Below are 15,997 nucleotides of genomic sequence, written 5' to 3' on the forward strand. Positions count from 1 at the left end.
AATAATTCTACAAGCATACACACAGTATGGGCACATAATTAGGAGGAATGCATGGGGGGGGGAAGCTGGGCACATCTCTGAAAGGAAAAAATCATTCCACACGCAGCTCGGCTGCAGCCTGGGTCGTAATACATTGTGAAGGGAATACGAAAGCGAATACAAGACTCCCAAGAAGACTGCAAAGAGCCCAGCAAAAGTATCAACAGTCGACTTTCACAGTAAAACAAAGCATCTAATCAATGGCTTAGAGACAACATGGTGTCAATGTTCACTGTCAGAGGAGGCAGTACAATAAGAGTGCATATTAACCTAACAGTGTCCTTTCTGCAGCTCGTCTGGTCTACAGAGCCCCCATGGGTAGAATCTGGACAGCTAAAGAATGATGTCCAAGGGCACAATGTGTGTGTGTGTGTGTGTGTGTGTGTATATATATATCACACAATCTAACTTGTACAAGTACACCAAGAAAAATCAATCCTGTGAAGTCTGTTGTTTTTCATGTAATTCTTCATTCCAATCAATCATCTCAACATGTCTGGTACAGATGTAAGTAAAGTTCTGCTTTATGAAGTGGTCTCCAGACTATTATAGAGCGTTTGTCTACTGACTGCTCTGGTAAACTTTATTGCCTGAAAAAAACACAATTAAATTTTCTTCCAGGTAAAATTTAGTTTTTTTTTATAGCCGAGATGGAATTCTTTCCTACTCGCTGCCTGCATCACAATATGGACCTTTAAGAAGCAAGATTTGTGGGATTTTATCATAAACTTAACTGCTTCAATTTAGATGTTTAAAAGGGCTAAATTGTTTTTTTTTTTCCTAGATGGCCCATAAGACAACCTATATATACAATTGCGTATTTATCGTGAGTAGTACTTGGTGAGAGAATAGAAATGAAGACAAATGGTTTCTGCAAAACTGAAGTGACTGAAAATCGGCTAACAGCCATAATTATGTGATGCAAGACTTCTCACACACAATCAAGGAATCGCTCACATTTTTTACAAAATGACAAGTACAGGTAAATAGACAAGCAGTATGACGTGAAAACAACCAGCAGAACAATTGTGCTGCTATTCTGTAAACAAACCTGTAGTCGGTAAAGTAGCAAGTGGAAGTCGCTTCATTACTCCATGGGGAACAACGGAAACCCAGCCTCCCTGTCATTGAGCATGCTGCTGCTCTGTCAAGCTTGGAAGGCGTAATCAGATGGGGAAGTAACAGTTAAAGACTCTGAAAGTCAATAGAGGGCAAAATAATCCTCCAGAGGCAGACAGCTGAATGTTGTCTGCAGTAATACAAGGCGATATTTAAAAAATGCGGCAGTTTCAGAAATCACTCGATTAACAGTGTTACAAAAATCACGTATTGGAAATCAAGCGTTGCACCTCAGGACACAATTTTCATTCAGTCATTAAATGGGATTGATTTCTTTTCTTTTTTTAATGCTGTATTTAAGAGTTTAGGGTCTCTAGAGGTTGTTGGCAAAGAATGGCAGAACTTTGACTGAAAGGAATGTTTTTATTTATGATGAATTGGTTTCCATTATTTTGGTTCTCAGGATAGACCGTTGTCAGATCAGGGGTTCAAACTGAGACTGAGCAAAACTGGAAGTGCATGTGAGATGAGGAGACATCAAAGCAGCAGCAGCACCAATTCCAACTGGCTGGTGGACCAATGAAATCCACATTGGAAACAACATAAGAGGCCCAAAGCACCAGATACCAATCAATAGATCACCAAAGACTGAAATCGCTTTCACGCCAGAGCTGTTACGTCCATTTTAAAAACGGACCAGAGTTTGTTTCCTCGGACGGTCTGCTTCGTTTGTGCAGGTGTGAAAGCTCATCCAAACTCTTGGGTCGGACCAAACAAGTGAAATCTGCAAACCCTAACCACATCTTACCCTCCCAACTCATAAACAAGAGGCACCGATCACATTATATCCCACAACTCTGACTGGTGGAGGTAATAAAACCAAAAAACAGGTACTTGTGCACCAAATGTCATCGACCAAAGAACCACTTTCAGAACCTGGATCTGTCCCCGGGCTATGCTGCGGGTTTTCTACCAGCGCTTTATTGTTGCAGCACAGCAGGAGGGTGAAAGAAGCAAATCTCCCCTTCACGGAGCCGCTTTCTAATCTGCATATTTTTGTCAAATAAAGCAACTTTTATGAATGAAATGAAACAATCCTGAAATATAGGAGCAGCTAAAGAATACTTTAAGGCATTGAAAGAGATGAGTGGCTTCATAGAGAACTTATTCTGTATGAATTATTAGTGTGAAGCGAAGAATTTGAGTCAATGTCCTGAATAAACCATTGGAGAGTTGTGTTTCTATTTGCAACTGAATGACTTGACCGTGGCTCGAATGTGTGTGGCGTCTTATTGCTTGCTCATGAATTTAGGCAATAGTGAGAGTGCATTACTGAGAGACCTTACTGCTCTTCAAAAGGAGATTGTGAAACACTGGAAGGCCGATTGAGTGACACACACACACACACACACAGTCACACAAAAAAACAGACACGACACTCCAATGCACATTGGCCTGCAAACAATGCTACAAACACTTACACAAATTAAAACAACTATAACGCCACGTGCTTGTGTATGTAACATGTTTCTGAAAAAAATATATTAAAAAAATGGAGAAATGGGCAAAATTTGTAAGACCTGAAACCGCATGATACCTAGCAGGCACTCTGGTAGAAAGCAGTAAAGGCAAAACTCAAAAGACACGAGAGATCAAAAGAAGAAATTAGCTAAACATGAAGGCAATCCCCCCCCCTGAAAAGTAGTGCAGAGGAGAAGAGCTGTATATATTTTAAGTTAATGGACTTGAACTTCACTTGCGGCAGGAGACGGGGGAATGATTACCACCATTAGGATGCAGGGAGGATGTGTGCCGGAGTGCGGGGATGCGCATCCATCTGTTCGGTGCAACTTGTTGGTGTGTTTGTGTGAGTGGGAGTGTGTGTGTGTGTGTGTGCGTGTTTGTGCACAGACCTGCCCTTGAATCTGAACCGGGACACACTTATCCACTCTCTTTGGCAGCCTCTTTTGTCTCTTCCATTCTTTTATTTTGACATTTTACCTCTCCTTCCACCTCGCTAAAACCCATGAGAGCCGCTGCCCACTCAAAGAAAAGGTCAGAGCCATTTCTTCTCTTATTCACGCCATCATCTGCTGATGACCCTGCCTCCACAGCCTTATTGCCACAATCCCACTTTTCTCCTCAGTCACTTTTAGCCAAAATGCACCCCCCCCCCCCCCCCCCCCACAAAAAAAGCACTGAGCACTGACAACAAAAGAGGAATTTTTCCATTTGAAGAAATAATGCAGCCATAAAAGAACATTCTGTTCTTTGGTTAGAACATTTCACACAAAAAAAAGCTTATAAAAGTGATAAGAACGTGTGTGTGTGCGTGCACGGCTATGTGGCATCGTTCCACACTGTACGACAAATTCTTTTTTTTTTTTTTTCAACCTTACCGCAGCAGCGAAACAATGAAGTCACTGCAGAATGATCCTCCGTGAGCCTCACCTGGTGTTGGGGGCTGGGATGCAAAGTGCTAAATCTAACATTGACATTAGTGGATGCACTATATAGCACAGACCGGAAGGAAAAACAAGAGTGCTGTCAGACTCTTACTGGATGTTTTCTTAATCTGTGTATCTGTGTATTGAACACAGTGTCTGGGTCAAATCCCCAAATCGAGAAACCTCCCCCCCCTCCGCAGACCAGCCACTCCACCATGCACCCACCCACCACTGGCATCCAGTGCTAACCTGGTAGAGAGTGTGGCTCTTGTCGCTGAAGCAGGGTTTGAGGAGGGAGCAGATCTGCAGGGAGTAGTAGTAAGCAGCCAGCTGGAGCGATAAGGCTGAGTGACGCTGCTTTTCAAAGCATTTGTTGGCATCCAGTACCTGGAAAAACACGGATGGAGAAGATGCAGTCAGTTGATATTAGAGAACAGCTTAAATTAAAATGCAACAGGAAACTCCACTCTGTTTACTGCGACATCTGGTCCGCTGGAATAAAAAACAATCTCTCACGACCTTGCAATAGTCGAGTGAATCATTCTGGAAATAATAATCCAAGTTCAATGTTCAATAGACCGAACCCTCAGGCAGAACTGTGAATTGCGTCAACCCATGTAGAACTCATAAGCAGTGTTATTCAGTAAGATCAGAGTCAAAGTCAAGTGGGGTGAACTAGCTCGAAATGTAATGTGCGTGTGACATTCACTCCAGTAATTCACCCGTGTCATTGTGGATACGACAAATACTAGAACTCATGAGGTATCGATCTTCCTCCGCTTGAAGGGCCGACGCTACCAGAGTCTTACATGTGCGTTTCTTTGCATTCATTCATTTTCCTGACCGCTTAATCCGGTTCGCAGATTCTACTGGAGTCTATCCCAGCAGTCTGCAGGTGAGAGGTGGGGTACACCCTGGACAAGGCGCCAGTTCATCCCAGGGCCACACACACACACCTACAGACAATTTAGCATAACCGATCCACCTAAATTGCATGTTTGGGTGGGAGGAAGCCGGAAAACCCGGAGAGAACCCACGCAGAGAAGAACGTCGAGAACATGCAAACTCTTCACAGAAAGGAGAAGTTGGACTTGAACCTGTGACCTTCTTGCTGTGAGGCAACAGCGCTTACCACTGCACCACCGTGCGGTCCAGCGTTTCTTTGCAATGGTAGAGAAAAGACAAACACTCACATTTTGTGAGCTGGATATGAACATGCGTCAGTTTGTTGAATGTGGACGTTGATGTGATGCATCTGTTGCATGCCATTCAGCACCTTTTCAGTGATCTGACCAATCGATGATGCAAACTGCAAAGAACAGCTGCTTATCTAGAACCTAAAAAGATCACTCAGGGACATGGGTTCACTCAGGATTCACTACAGATGCTAATAATACTGAATGTGCCTGAACTAAACCTGTGTGTGTGTGTGTGTGTGTGTGTGTGTGCGTGTGTGTGTGCTCCTGTGCATCCACCCACCTGAGGCAGGGCCAGTAAATAGGACAGAGCCAGCATCACGTCCCTGGGAAAAGCATCATCGGCCAGCTGCAGCAAAACTGGAGATGGTGGAGGGAAGGGGAGAGAAAGGAGGAGGAAGAAAAGAGTTTTACTAAAGTGCTATAGATTAACAATCTACCCCTCCCTTTTCAGAATACACCCCAGACAGGATGGAGGGATTGTACAAATTAGAGGAAGATGAGGGGGAAAAAAGTGGAAGATCAATCAGAGAAATATATACCAGCATAAACCCCTGAAATTGAGGGATAATGTTTATCTTCCCACTGGGCTATTGTATGTCTGTGTGTTTGCATACATTGTGTTTGTTTTCGGAGAATGCATTTGCACGCTCGTATTGGATTCTTGCAAAGTGAGCATTCATTATTCAAAAAAGTTAAGTACATTCCCACTTCTAATAAGTGCTCTCCAGACGAGTCCAAACTTCATGTAAGTGCACTTCAAAGTTGAATCCCCTGAACGCCAAATTAGCTTATGAATCCTGACAAGACAAGACCGACAGGAGTTTGATGAAAGGAATCCAAAGTGATCTGTGTTTAATTGGTTTAGACTTGTGAGTTTGAGCTGCTGATTTTGGCTGACTATGAAAAGCATTTCCCAACTATAGGGTTCCTTGGGCAATCTATTGCCGTCTCCCAATTCCATAATGTAGCATAAATAATGCTAGCGGTGTATATTTCTTAACCATGAAGGTTGCTTTGAAAGAGGTAACAACCGTTTCAGAAAACAACGTCAAGCAATGCTTTACAGATCTGTGGATTTAAACCACATCAAGCTCTGGAAGTTCAGGCGTTTGCTTAGTCGATTGTCTAAAAGTAAGATTGAACAAATATTTCTCAAAATAAGACAACAATTATTTAAAGTAAATATCTACCAGTTTATTTGAGTTTTTTCATAACTGAATATTGGACTAAGGAAAACACTGATTTACATCTTAATCAATTTATTGGGTCAAAAATGTACTAAGAAACAATTCAACGGATCAATCACTCGGAAAATAGCATTCAACAGATTTATCTCCATGACATACGAGTTCCCACCTATTTCATGTACATACATAGTTAAAGTACTTAACTTAACTGAATCTCCACAGAAACATATTATGTAAAGGTCATGTCATATTTTCCAGGCTTATGAACGTGAATTCATTCTGATTAATTCCCAGTTTATTTCCCACCGAAAATCAACAAGAGAATTGTCACAAAACGGGACTCCAAAAGCTGGAAACAACACAACACCCATACCGCAGCACTAATATCGTAAAACGCCTCCGATTGGGCCCATTTTAAATATTAAATATGAGTCATTAGCTGAACTGAAACAACCGCCCTAAATGCATATCAGAGCAAAAGTAGCCAATTTTGACTTTTTCTATTCTGCCCACAAAAATGGTGCCACTGGGGGGGGGGGGGGGGGGGATTTCTGTGTGTTTCTGAGTGTAAAATCTCAGAAAGACTGCGCAAAACTGCTTCAACAATCATCCAAACGTCTCTTTAAGCCGTGTCATAACCTTATGATCACCTCCCTAATGTGCAGATCCTCGTTTTACTGACCCATCAAGGCATTATCTCCACTCGACCCCTGAAGGCGTGTTGTGGTCTGTGGCACCAAGATGTTTGCAGCAAATCCTTTAAATCCTGTGAGTTACGGAGGCGAGCCTCCATGAATCAGACCCGTTTGTCCCACAGACGCTCGATCAGGGACTCTGGAGGCTCATTGTTGAGTTTCTCAGAGCAAGCTTGAACCATGTTTGCTCTAGGGCAGGGCACATCATCCTGAAAGAGCCCACACTGCCATCAGGGAATTTCCATGAAAGGGTATACTTTTGGTCTGCAACAATGCCTGGGTAGGTGATGCTTGACAAAGTAACATCCAAAGGTTCCCCAGGAGAACATTTTCCAAAGCATCGCACTGCCTTCTTGCTGCTAAAAGGTGCCACAATAAAGGCCATCAGTGTGCTTTACTTCAGCTGTCAGTGGTCCTAACGTTGCGGCTGATTGGTGTATACTTGTAATGTGCTTTTATTCAGCATGTAACACGGAATTGGAACATGTTCCATGTTTTCTGTCTCCCTGAGGCAGATGGGACACGGAGTCCAGACACAAATTTCAGAAAAGGGATGTATTTAATAAAGGTTCTGGTCTTAAGACTTCAACACGCATGCATACGCACACACACACCATTAAAACCATTCATATTCACCCAGTGGACACTGAATAGTGTAAAACTGTCAAAGCTCCCCCAGTTAAGCGCACTCTGTCTTCCACACTCTGTCTTCCACTCACTCCGAGGACACAGTTGGGAGAGAGAAAAGGCAAAAGCAGAGGCAGACGGAATCACTTTGTAGGCTCAGACCCAAAGAACGAAGTCAAGTCTGTGTTGGTGATAAGAGCCTGAGACAAAATGGAACAGACGGAGAGAAGTAGAGCACGGACACGGCGAGAGAGACAGGAGGGCAGGGTCATTTGCATATGTGGAGACACAGGCCAGTATTGGAAATGTGTAGCCATAGATCTAGTGTGAACAGGGATGAAGAGATGTACCATTACACAGAGCTCTTTAAAGCAAAGGGGCCCGCCCTCCTCCTTTTCTCCGTTTCGCCCTCAGGTCCCAGTGAGCTACACCTCAGAATGAGCCAATTACATGCCTCCCTTAAGTCACTGATACCATCGGGACGGGAATTACCGGAGGGGTAAACACACACACACACACACACACACACACAGCACAGATAATACTGACTTAAAAGCATCGATAATTTCTGCTTGTGTGTGTGTGTGTGTGTGTGTGAGAGAGCAAGAGAGTGAGAGTGATAAAGAGGCACAGCGTGAGACTAAGTGCGTTTTCTGAGAGTGTGTGCATGAACATGTGCATGTGTGTCTACACACTCCTGATCCCTGTGTCAGCTAAACAGAGCAAACTGTTAGCAGGATGGTGAGACAGTGACTTATTACTCTCTCTCTCTCTCTCTCTCTCCCGTGCACACAGTGTGAAAAACAACTGATTATAGCCTGGTCCAACATGCGGTCATCAGAGGCAATCTGTGCTTCGTGTGTTTACGCAGCGGCGTGTGCGTACGTGTGTTTGTGTGTCTTCACCCCACCACCTTACTCAGCTCAATCCCATCGAGTCATTTTCTACTTGCGCTATCATTAATTACCTTCACCTTATCTGGGCTAGGTAAAAATAAAGAATCAATACATTTATTTTCTTAAAGGCCGTCTCCCGGTCTGTTTTTGTGGACGTCGTGCGTTACGGGCCGGTAGGGGAGTCATTAATTGAAGGTTGTTATCAGACGAGATGCTGTCAAGCCCGCGTTTTCTCTTGCTCAACACGTCGCACTCCACGGCAGCGCCGAAGGGAAGGTGACTTTTAAGAGATGTTCATTTGAACAACGGCAACAGGAAGCGTTTGGATTTGGTGGGATGTGCACGAGGAATGTGTGTGTGCGCCTTCATAGGCATGTCATGGCCATACAGTGCGTGCCTTGCATCCTTATGTGTGCATTTATTAGTACTCAAATACACACACACACACACACACACACACACACGTTTGCTTTTATTTTTAAAGTGGCATCGATTTTGGCGAGTCGCTGCGATCCATAATGCAGCGCGGCCTTGATGTTTTCACTTCATGTTATCTCTCTGGCATCGCCGCCATTATTTACTGTTGCAGGGCGATGTGTGAGCACACATTAACCAATCAATACCAGGGTATTTGTCCCATGCTGCCCCCAGCCAGCCATCCATCCCCAGCTCTGTTGTGAGATGGATGATGACAGAAGAGGATAGTTTTCATTCTATACACACACGCGAACGGAACATTAACAAATAAAAAGCTTGGGAAATGCATTTTCTTCCTTCCTTTCATTTTTGCAATTTCCAATTTGAAAAAAAAGGCATAATTCATTATAAATTAGTTTAGATGTAGTCCCCGAATGCTTAATTTGAATGAATGAACCTCGATTTCCCTTCTGGCACTGGAGCTGAACAAACGCTTTTGTTAAACCTGCAGGTTTTGTTAACTAAAAGCATGTTTTCCTCAATGTCAAGGACTTCTACACTCATGCAGTCTAATCCACAATAAAATCAATGCAATTCACAAAACTTAATTCATTAAGCCATTAAAAAAAAAAAAAGGCAGGTTAGATAATAGTCATCTAAATGAATGTAATGCACAAGCTCTTTCTGCAGTGCTCACCCTCTGTGGCTGGAAACGGCGTTCGTCCTTCGGTTCTAGCCTCCGCCAGTTTGCCAGTTCTGAGAAGAACCTCAGCAAATGTTTCCTGAGGAACGTCTTTTGAAGATGAATACACATCTTGACTCTAAAAGAAAGACAGGACAGTGGGGTGATGAATGCCTAATAACGTGCGTCTGTTGTGCTGATGGAAGGTCTAACAGAAGGGATCGGAGAAAGACAACGCAACGACTGTTTGTCCAGATCCCAGGGAAACAGATGGTGAGATGAAGCAGACAGATGAACCTCGAGAAATCCCTTTAACATGCAGACTTCTGATAATTCATCTATGCGTTTGTTGGGCGCCAAGTGATTTCTCAAGTGTCTGAGAAGTGAACAATGAAATTTGCACTCTCCCTGGCCTCAGTGCCGTCACCACGCAAGAGGGTCCCCTCCTGTCCATATCCACCTCCCCTGTGACAGTCGTCTTTTAGTCATATTTCTCTTTCTCTCTCTCTCTCTTTCTCTCTCTCAATCAGCTCCGTCCCACTTCCTCCATTGAAACTGTTAAGGTAAAACCCATCTCATTGATGTCAACTCTTAGACAGATGGACGTGGGGAGCCATTATTGGTAGATGGATGACGGAAGATGGATGAACACTGGAGATGGAGCAGAAGAAGGGATTTGCAGAGGCCTATTAAAATGCCATGAGAAGAGATGTATCGCTTTCTGTGTTTCCACCCGCATCCACTCTTTTAGCTATCCGTATGATTTGTGTCTCTGAGGGGAAAAACGTCCGGTCGTAGCCCTGGGCAACTGCTTTCTGGGGATAAAGGTCAAACAACTCCTTTTCTTACTTCTTTCTTTTCCCACTTCCCCGACACCTTCCTTTGGCCCTTTAGGGTCCTCCATCAACCCCCTTTTGTTCTACTGAATATATTTTTGCCACTCTTGTTTTTCTTTTTTTTTAACACTAAGTTCTGTGCTGTGCTTCCAATTTGCTTTTGGCATTAAAATCACTTGGTCTGAAATCAATATTAATTTCCTCTCCACTGTTTTTGAATGGACTTATGAGTCATGGAAAAAATAACTACATTTAATGCCTTAAGTAAGAAGCCTACTCGGGCATTTTTTGCTCTAATTTAAGAACGTAGCCCGAGGTAAAGAAAAAGAGATGAGGAGGGCAAGGGGGGATAAAACGGGCACCACTGGTCTTGAGCCACTCACCGAGTCGACAAAGGGATCAGCAATGGCATCCTGATAAAAGGGGCCGCAGCCTTGGCGCTCCAGGTTAGTGTTCTCAGACACACCTTCCTGACAAGTGGCTCCTGTGTTGTGACCCTGAGGAACCGTCAAAACATCATTAAACTTTCAAATCATGCCCAGAGCACTGCTCAGTTTATTTCTACCTCGTCTGAAACTTGAGATCAAAAGCCACCACCTCAAGTCGCTGATGAGAACAGAGGCGGCGCTAATCTCTGCCCCAGCGATTGCCCCCAACTGGTCCAGCTGCCGGCAAAATGCCAGCTATTGAAATATTCACCAGGTGAGTCAATTCATTATGCAAGAGGTGAGCTTTTGATGAGTTGTTTTTTTAAACAAGAGCTATGAAGCTTGTGAGCAGGCGTGAGTGAAGCGGCACAGAAAGGAAAATGTCTCTTCACACATCTGATCAGCTCAGGAACCAATCAGAGTCGAAGCCGTGCATGAAGTCGACGCCCATGGAGCCATCTGTGAGCTGGTTCATCGGCCCTTTTGAAGCACATCACAGTTGCATCTATAAATGCTTGAATATCAATGTGATTTATAAACACACATACACAACCCCCGAAACCTTTACTGAGAACATTCATTTGGCTTGCTTATTTCTCTGGCAGGAAACGGTCATATTTTCACCACAAGTCATATAATTAGTCAGAGGACTCTTACTTGCGTCGGCCGGAGGTAGTTCAGCGATTCTTTCCACCAGCGGTGGTCACTGACAGCGGCGAGCACCGCCTTGGTGGTCACTCCCGTGGTGGTCAACACCTCCATCGTCTTCGCTGTCGTCCTGTGCAGCAGGTCCCCCGCTGATCCTGCAGGGGAGCTCACAGAGGAGGGGCAGCCCTGGGGCAAAAAGCATGGAACAGGATGAACAAGAAAGTTGTCTGATTCGGTTGTCACTCTAGTACAGGGGTGGGCAAACTTTTTGACTCGCGGGCCACAATGGGTTCCAAAATTTGTGTGAACTAATATAAATGGCATGTAAAAGTCATTACATGAAAGGATTTGGCCTTTTACAGGTAGCATTACAGGGATTTTTTTTTAATTTCGTTGTGTTTGCGGTGTAAAAAGTAAAACATATAATGACAATAAAATGGTAAAATGAAATAGGTTTAATTATAATAACATTTTATGATATAATTTGGACAAGTTCGGCGGGCCGGATTAGAAAGACCAAGGGGCCGCATATGGCTCCCGGGCCCTAGTTTGCCCATGCCTGCTCTAGTACATTAGTCTTTATATCTACTACTGACACACTTGAGCCTTCATTCTATTTAAATAAAGAAGCAGCATCAGAGGAGTTCTCTGATCGTTACATCTGCATTGTTCTCTCAGACCAAAGGATAGATTTTGAGCCTAGTACTGAGCATTGACGTGGTACCAGAAATGTTTGTGTTTTAGTTATTTGAGAGGAACTTGAATAAGTGTACTTATTCAACTGATCATTTACTGAGACATGGAATCACATTAAGAATAAACTGGCAGATCCATGGCACACAAAAAGACGCCACTGACTTTAAATATTTAAACTCATAAACAATTTGAAAACACCTTGTGAACAAAGAGGATTTCGTTTCAAACACTCAAAATTTTGACAACCGTGAAACGTGTTTATTTTGCTCCTCTGGTGTAGTTTTACATGACAATGATGCCATTTGTATCCTATGAATGTCTGTGAAACAATGCTGCAGCCGGCAGCCAGTTAGCTTAGCATAAACACTGTCAGCAGGAGGCGCTGGGATGTGTTGAAATGAAGTAAATCTGCCCATCAGCACTTTATAAGCCGAGTGAAAACAAAGCCCAAGTCAACTTATTGTTATGTGCTGCTCTACAAGGGAATATGCGTCAGACTATGCCCGGGCTCTTAGCGGTCGCTGGAATCCCTGCTCACTGCCTGGCAACAAGCGTCCAGCCAAAGAAATAGTCTGGCATACACAGAACCCCCCCCCCCCCTGTGAAAAGGCAGTTTTTCATTTTCTGCAGTTGAGCTTTTGTATAGCTAAAAAAAAATTGCATCTAATAAGGGGGTTAATTGGTGAGCTCTAGAGGTGCTGGCAGGCTGAATGTGGGCAGATAAATGTCTGCTGGCTGTAAGCCTTGCATTTAACAGACAAAACATTGGTACGAAATGATCTAATGTATTCTACAAATACGCACATAGAAATCAGGGAAGTCGCCAAATTCCACTTTAAGCAAAAGGAACAACATTGTAAATTCATTCTGACAAATGAAATAAATTGATTAAATTCACAAAAATGAAAGGAAACGGTGAATTGTATACTTGGAGTGTTTTACAATGCTCACTACCGCTTTGCTTTGTTGGTTGGGCCCAATTGAAAGGAAAATCAAAACCCAGAGGGCCGGGCCAAATTGTTTAATGCCTCTCGTCGATATTTCGTTTGGACGGGGGATCAAGAGGCAGGCAGCAAAAGGAATCTAACGCACATAGAGTTTACATGCTTTTAAAAGACACAGGCATAAACAGATGCATAAAAGGGCTTAAACCTACACGGGTATAGAGTGTATGTGCATCAATGCAACAACGGGAGGCTTCAGAGGAGCAACTTCCACCACACCGAGGGGATGAGATGCACGTCATGCAACATTAACACCCACTCAAGCCACCAGGAAACGGATGGTGCCGGAGGAGAGGCATAAATAAACCACGCGAGCTGAGTAACCTTAACAATAAATTTACGCTTCATCAAATATGGAGGAACAGGAAAACACACAAACCGTGGAACGGGCCAGAGACACATCCCACTCACGAATCCTAGAGGAGACGACACCAACAACAAAGGTATGGCTAACACGCTAGCGAAAGGAGACTCGCACACACACTAACCTTTATGGCGTCTGTCTCATCAGCCTGCCGCTGACTCTTCGCGTCAACAGGCTCCATTTGATAGTTCACTGCCTGGTACAACACCTGGACACAAGCACAAGGAGTCTTCCCATGAGTTCCCAGAAATACTTTGAAATCAGCGAGCTTGGATTTGACCGATCTTCAAACGGTCACAAATCTTTGGCTTGTGACTCAGACAAAAGTCCAAGGTGAGGATTATCCTTCCTCTGATTCTCGCATTTGAAACGTCATCAGATATCCAAAGATGAAAGATATGCATTTTCATTATTGTAACATTTTAACATAACTTCTTTGGTATCGCGTTTCTTCTTCTTTCCAAACTCAATAATTCCCCTCAGATTTCTCATAATGTGTTAAATTAAAGGGAATGATACTATCCATTTTTATGAAGGGAACTGCGTGTTGTTGTTGGGTTTCTTTGTCAAACCTATAAAGTCGGTCTCAAATGTGTCCATTGGTTTCCTTGTTTTAACAAAGTCTTTCTTTGTCATCAGTTTCCAGCCTGTCCGCCCAGAGTAAAGGAAGTAAAACACACAAGTAGGTTGCAAAGCCCACAGTGGGTACATAGTTGCAGATAGAACACAGAGAAAAGTAACCACAATTCAGAAAATAATGTTTTTCATGATATTATAATTTTATATCCATCAAACAATAATGGAAAAAATAAAGAGTGACCTGAGTCTGAAGGTCACTGGATGCCGCCAGGAGGCCGTGGATGTTGTCAGGAGGACAGTGGGCGAGGGAGAAGGCTAAAAGCTCCTGCCGGGCCTCCAGGTCTCCGTAGCCCTCGCACTGACCAAGCAGAGAGCACACGTCCCACGCTGGGCCGAAAACTGAGAGGAAGGGCAGTTGGGGGCGAACAAGGTTGGGATGGAGAGGTGGAGAGGAAAGGAGAAAAAAGGATAATGTGGTTTTAAATTGAAGTGAGAAAGTACACAGGAGATACCAGCAACTGTAATTAAAACAAACAAAAATCAATGAAAACATTGTGCAGCAAGCATCGGTGCGAAACCAAGGTCACACGTTGCTATACAAACAGATATAGAAGAAAGAGTTTTATTTTATTCAGGTTACGGAGATAATTGATACTGAATCCCATCAGATAGAAGGCAGGGGCATTCAACTGCAACTTCAGCTACAGAAGAGAACACACACACACACACACGCTTTTAGAACGTCTGTAGAGCAAAGAAATGCACAGGACATGTTGGTGAGACACTGACGATGGGATGCAACCTTCTAAGCATATTCTGAGATATTTGACTTTTCCAAGTCCACATTTCTTGCAGCTTCTTCTCAGACAAAAACCAACACATCATCCTGACTTCATTCTTGAAAACAGATTTGATGATTCCCATTGCGTGCACAAACTGAGAACACTGGTGTTTATCTGATTTATTTATATAAACCTCTGACTCATTTACGCAGTCTCTGGTTGCGCAGCACTACAGAGACACCGTGTACTTCGGGTTTATATCTCAGTAGCGCAACACAAAACATTTTGAGGGAAAATACACATTAAATATACATTAAATCCTTTCGGGGAATTCCTGAGGAGCAGGCAGCATGCAGTACCAAAGATTTTCAGGAAAAAAATCAAACCTCTTTATGACAGTGACTCAGGAAAATCCTGTTTCACTGGAGACTTTGTCCTCCTTCAATATCAAACATGTATAAAACGCAGACGAGCAGCTTGACGTTAGCTTTCATACAGCTTTACACAATGATTCACCCACATACCTGCAGTCATTAGGTCCCGGCAGTGGATGTACGAGGCCTTGAAGTCCAAACACTGGAGCGCCTGCTCTGCCAGCAGGGTCAACACTTGGCCTTTTCTCATGAACTTGTCATCGCCTAGAAGTACACAAAGAACAGATATTTATTTAAGCAAATGCTCCAAAAATGCAAAGATGATATGCATGAGTATCCTCAAATAAAAGTGCAAAAGACATCCCTCTGGCTTAATACACCTTTTATTAAACCGCCATCCATACTCAAACACGCGTAGGCTGAAAGATGGGATGAAGTGAATTAAGTCGCTTTCACAGACAGAGGGGTTTGGTTCGCTTTAAACGGACCAGAGTTCGTTTCTTCGGATGGTCCGCTTTGTTTGGCCAGGTGTGCGGACCAAACAAGCGAACTCTGGTCCCCCTGAAAACGTAGGTCTCAGTTTGCTTGCAAGGGAAGCCTGGTTCGGTTCATATGCGGTGTGAAAGCTCAGCGGACAGGACCAGATGTACGTAGTAACGCTATACGCAGTGCATCTAGGGGAAAGGAAGTAGCATGCACTTCAAACAAAAACAAACAAGGGAGAGGGACGGATTTCCCCTCCTGCTTTGTCCAATGGGCGAGCATCCCTTTCAACCACGTGGTGCTGCTCAGAAAGTTCGGTTCGCTTTAGAGATCGCAGTGTGAAAGCAGAACCGAAACAAGTGATAAATGCAACAATGTTGCGACTTTCAGCTCCCCAATCGAACCGGGTCATGTGAGAAGGTGTGAAAACGACCTTGGTTTCACTACTAGGCCCAACAAACGATAACATATTAATATCTACATGAAGGGTATGAAATATCAAAGACACCTTCCTGCAGTATAGCTAAACAGAAATGAATATTAAATATGAAATCT

General features: G+C 43.5%; 1 protein-coding gene across 1 annotated transcript in view; it reads right to left on the bottom strand.

Annotated features, from left to right (window-relative positions):
- Positions 1-15,997, bottom strand: part of nbas (NBAS subunit of NRZ tethering complex) — a 109,865-nt gene that overhangs the window by 48,480 nt on the left and 45,388 nt on the right. Inside the window, exons 34-41 of the mRNA XM_068753604.1 lie at positions 15,110-15,223; positions 14,045-14,202; positions 13,349-13,432; positions 11,170-11,346; positions 10,468-10,581; positions 9,264-9,387; positions 5,025-5,101; positions 3,795-3,932 (exon numbers count right to left, since the gene is read on the bottom strand). Of these exons, the coding sequence (XP_068609705.1) occupies positions 3,795-3,932; positions 5,025-5,101; positions 9,264-9,387; positions 10,468-10,581; positions 11,170-11,346; positions 13,349-13,432; positions 14,045-14,202; positions 15,110-15,223 (986 nt within the window). The remainder of the gene's footprint in view (positions 1-3,794; positions 3,933-5,024; positions 5,102-9,263; positions 9,388-10,467; positions 10,582-11,169; positions 11,347-13,348; positions 13,433-14,044; positions 14,203-15,109; positions 15,224-15,997) is intronic.

This window comes from Brachionichthys hirsutus, chromosome 20 (assembly GCF_040956055.1).
Source record: "Brachionichthys hirsutus isolate HB-005 chromosome 20, CSIRO-AGI_Bhir_v1, whole genome shotgun sequence".
Classification (NCBI taxonomy): Eukaryota; Metazoa; Chordata; class Actinopteri; order Lophiiformes; family Brachionichthyidae; genus Brachionichthys; species Brachionichthys hirsutus.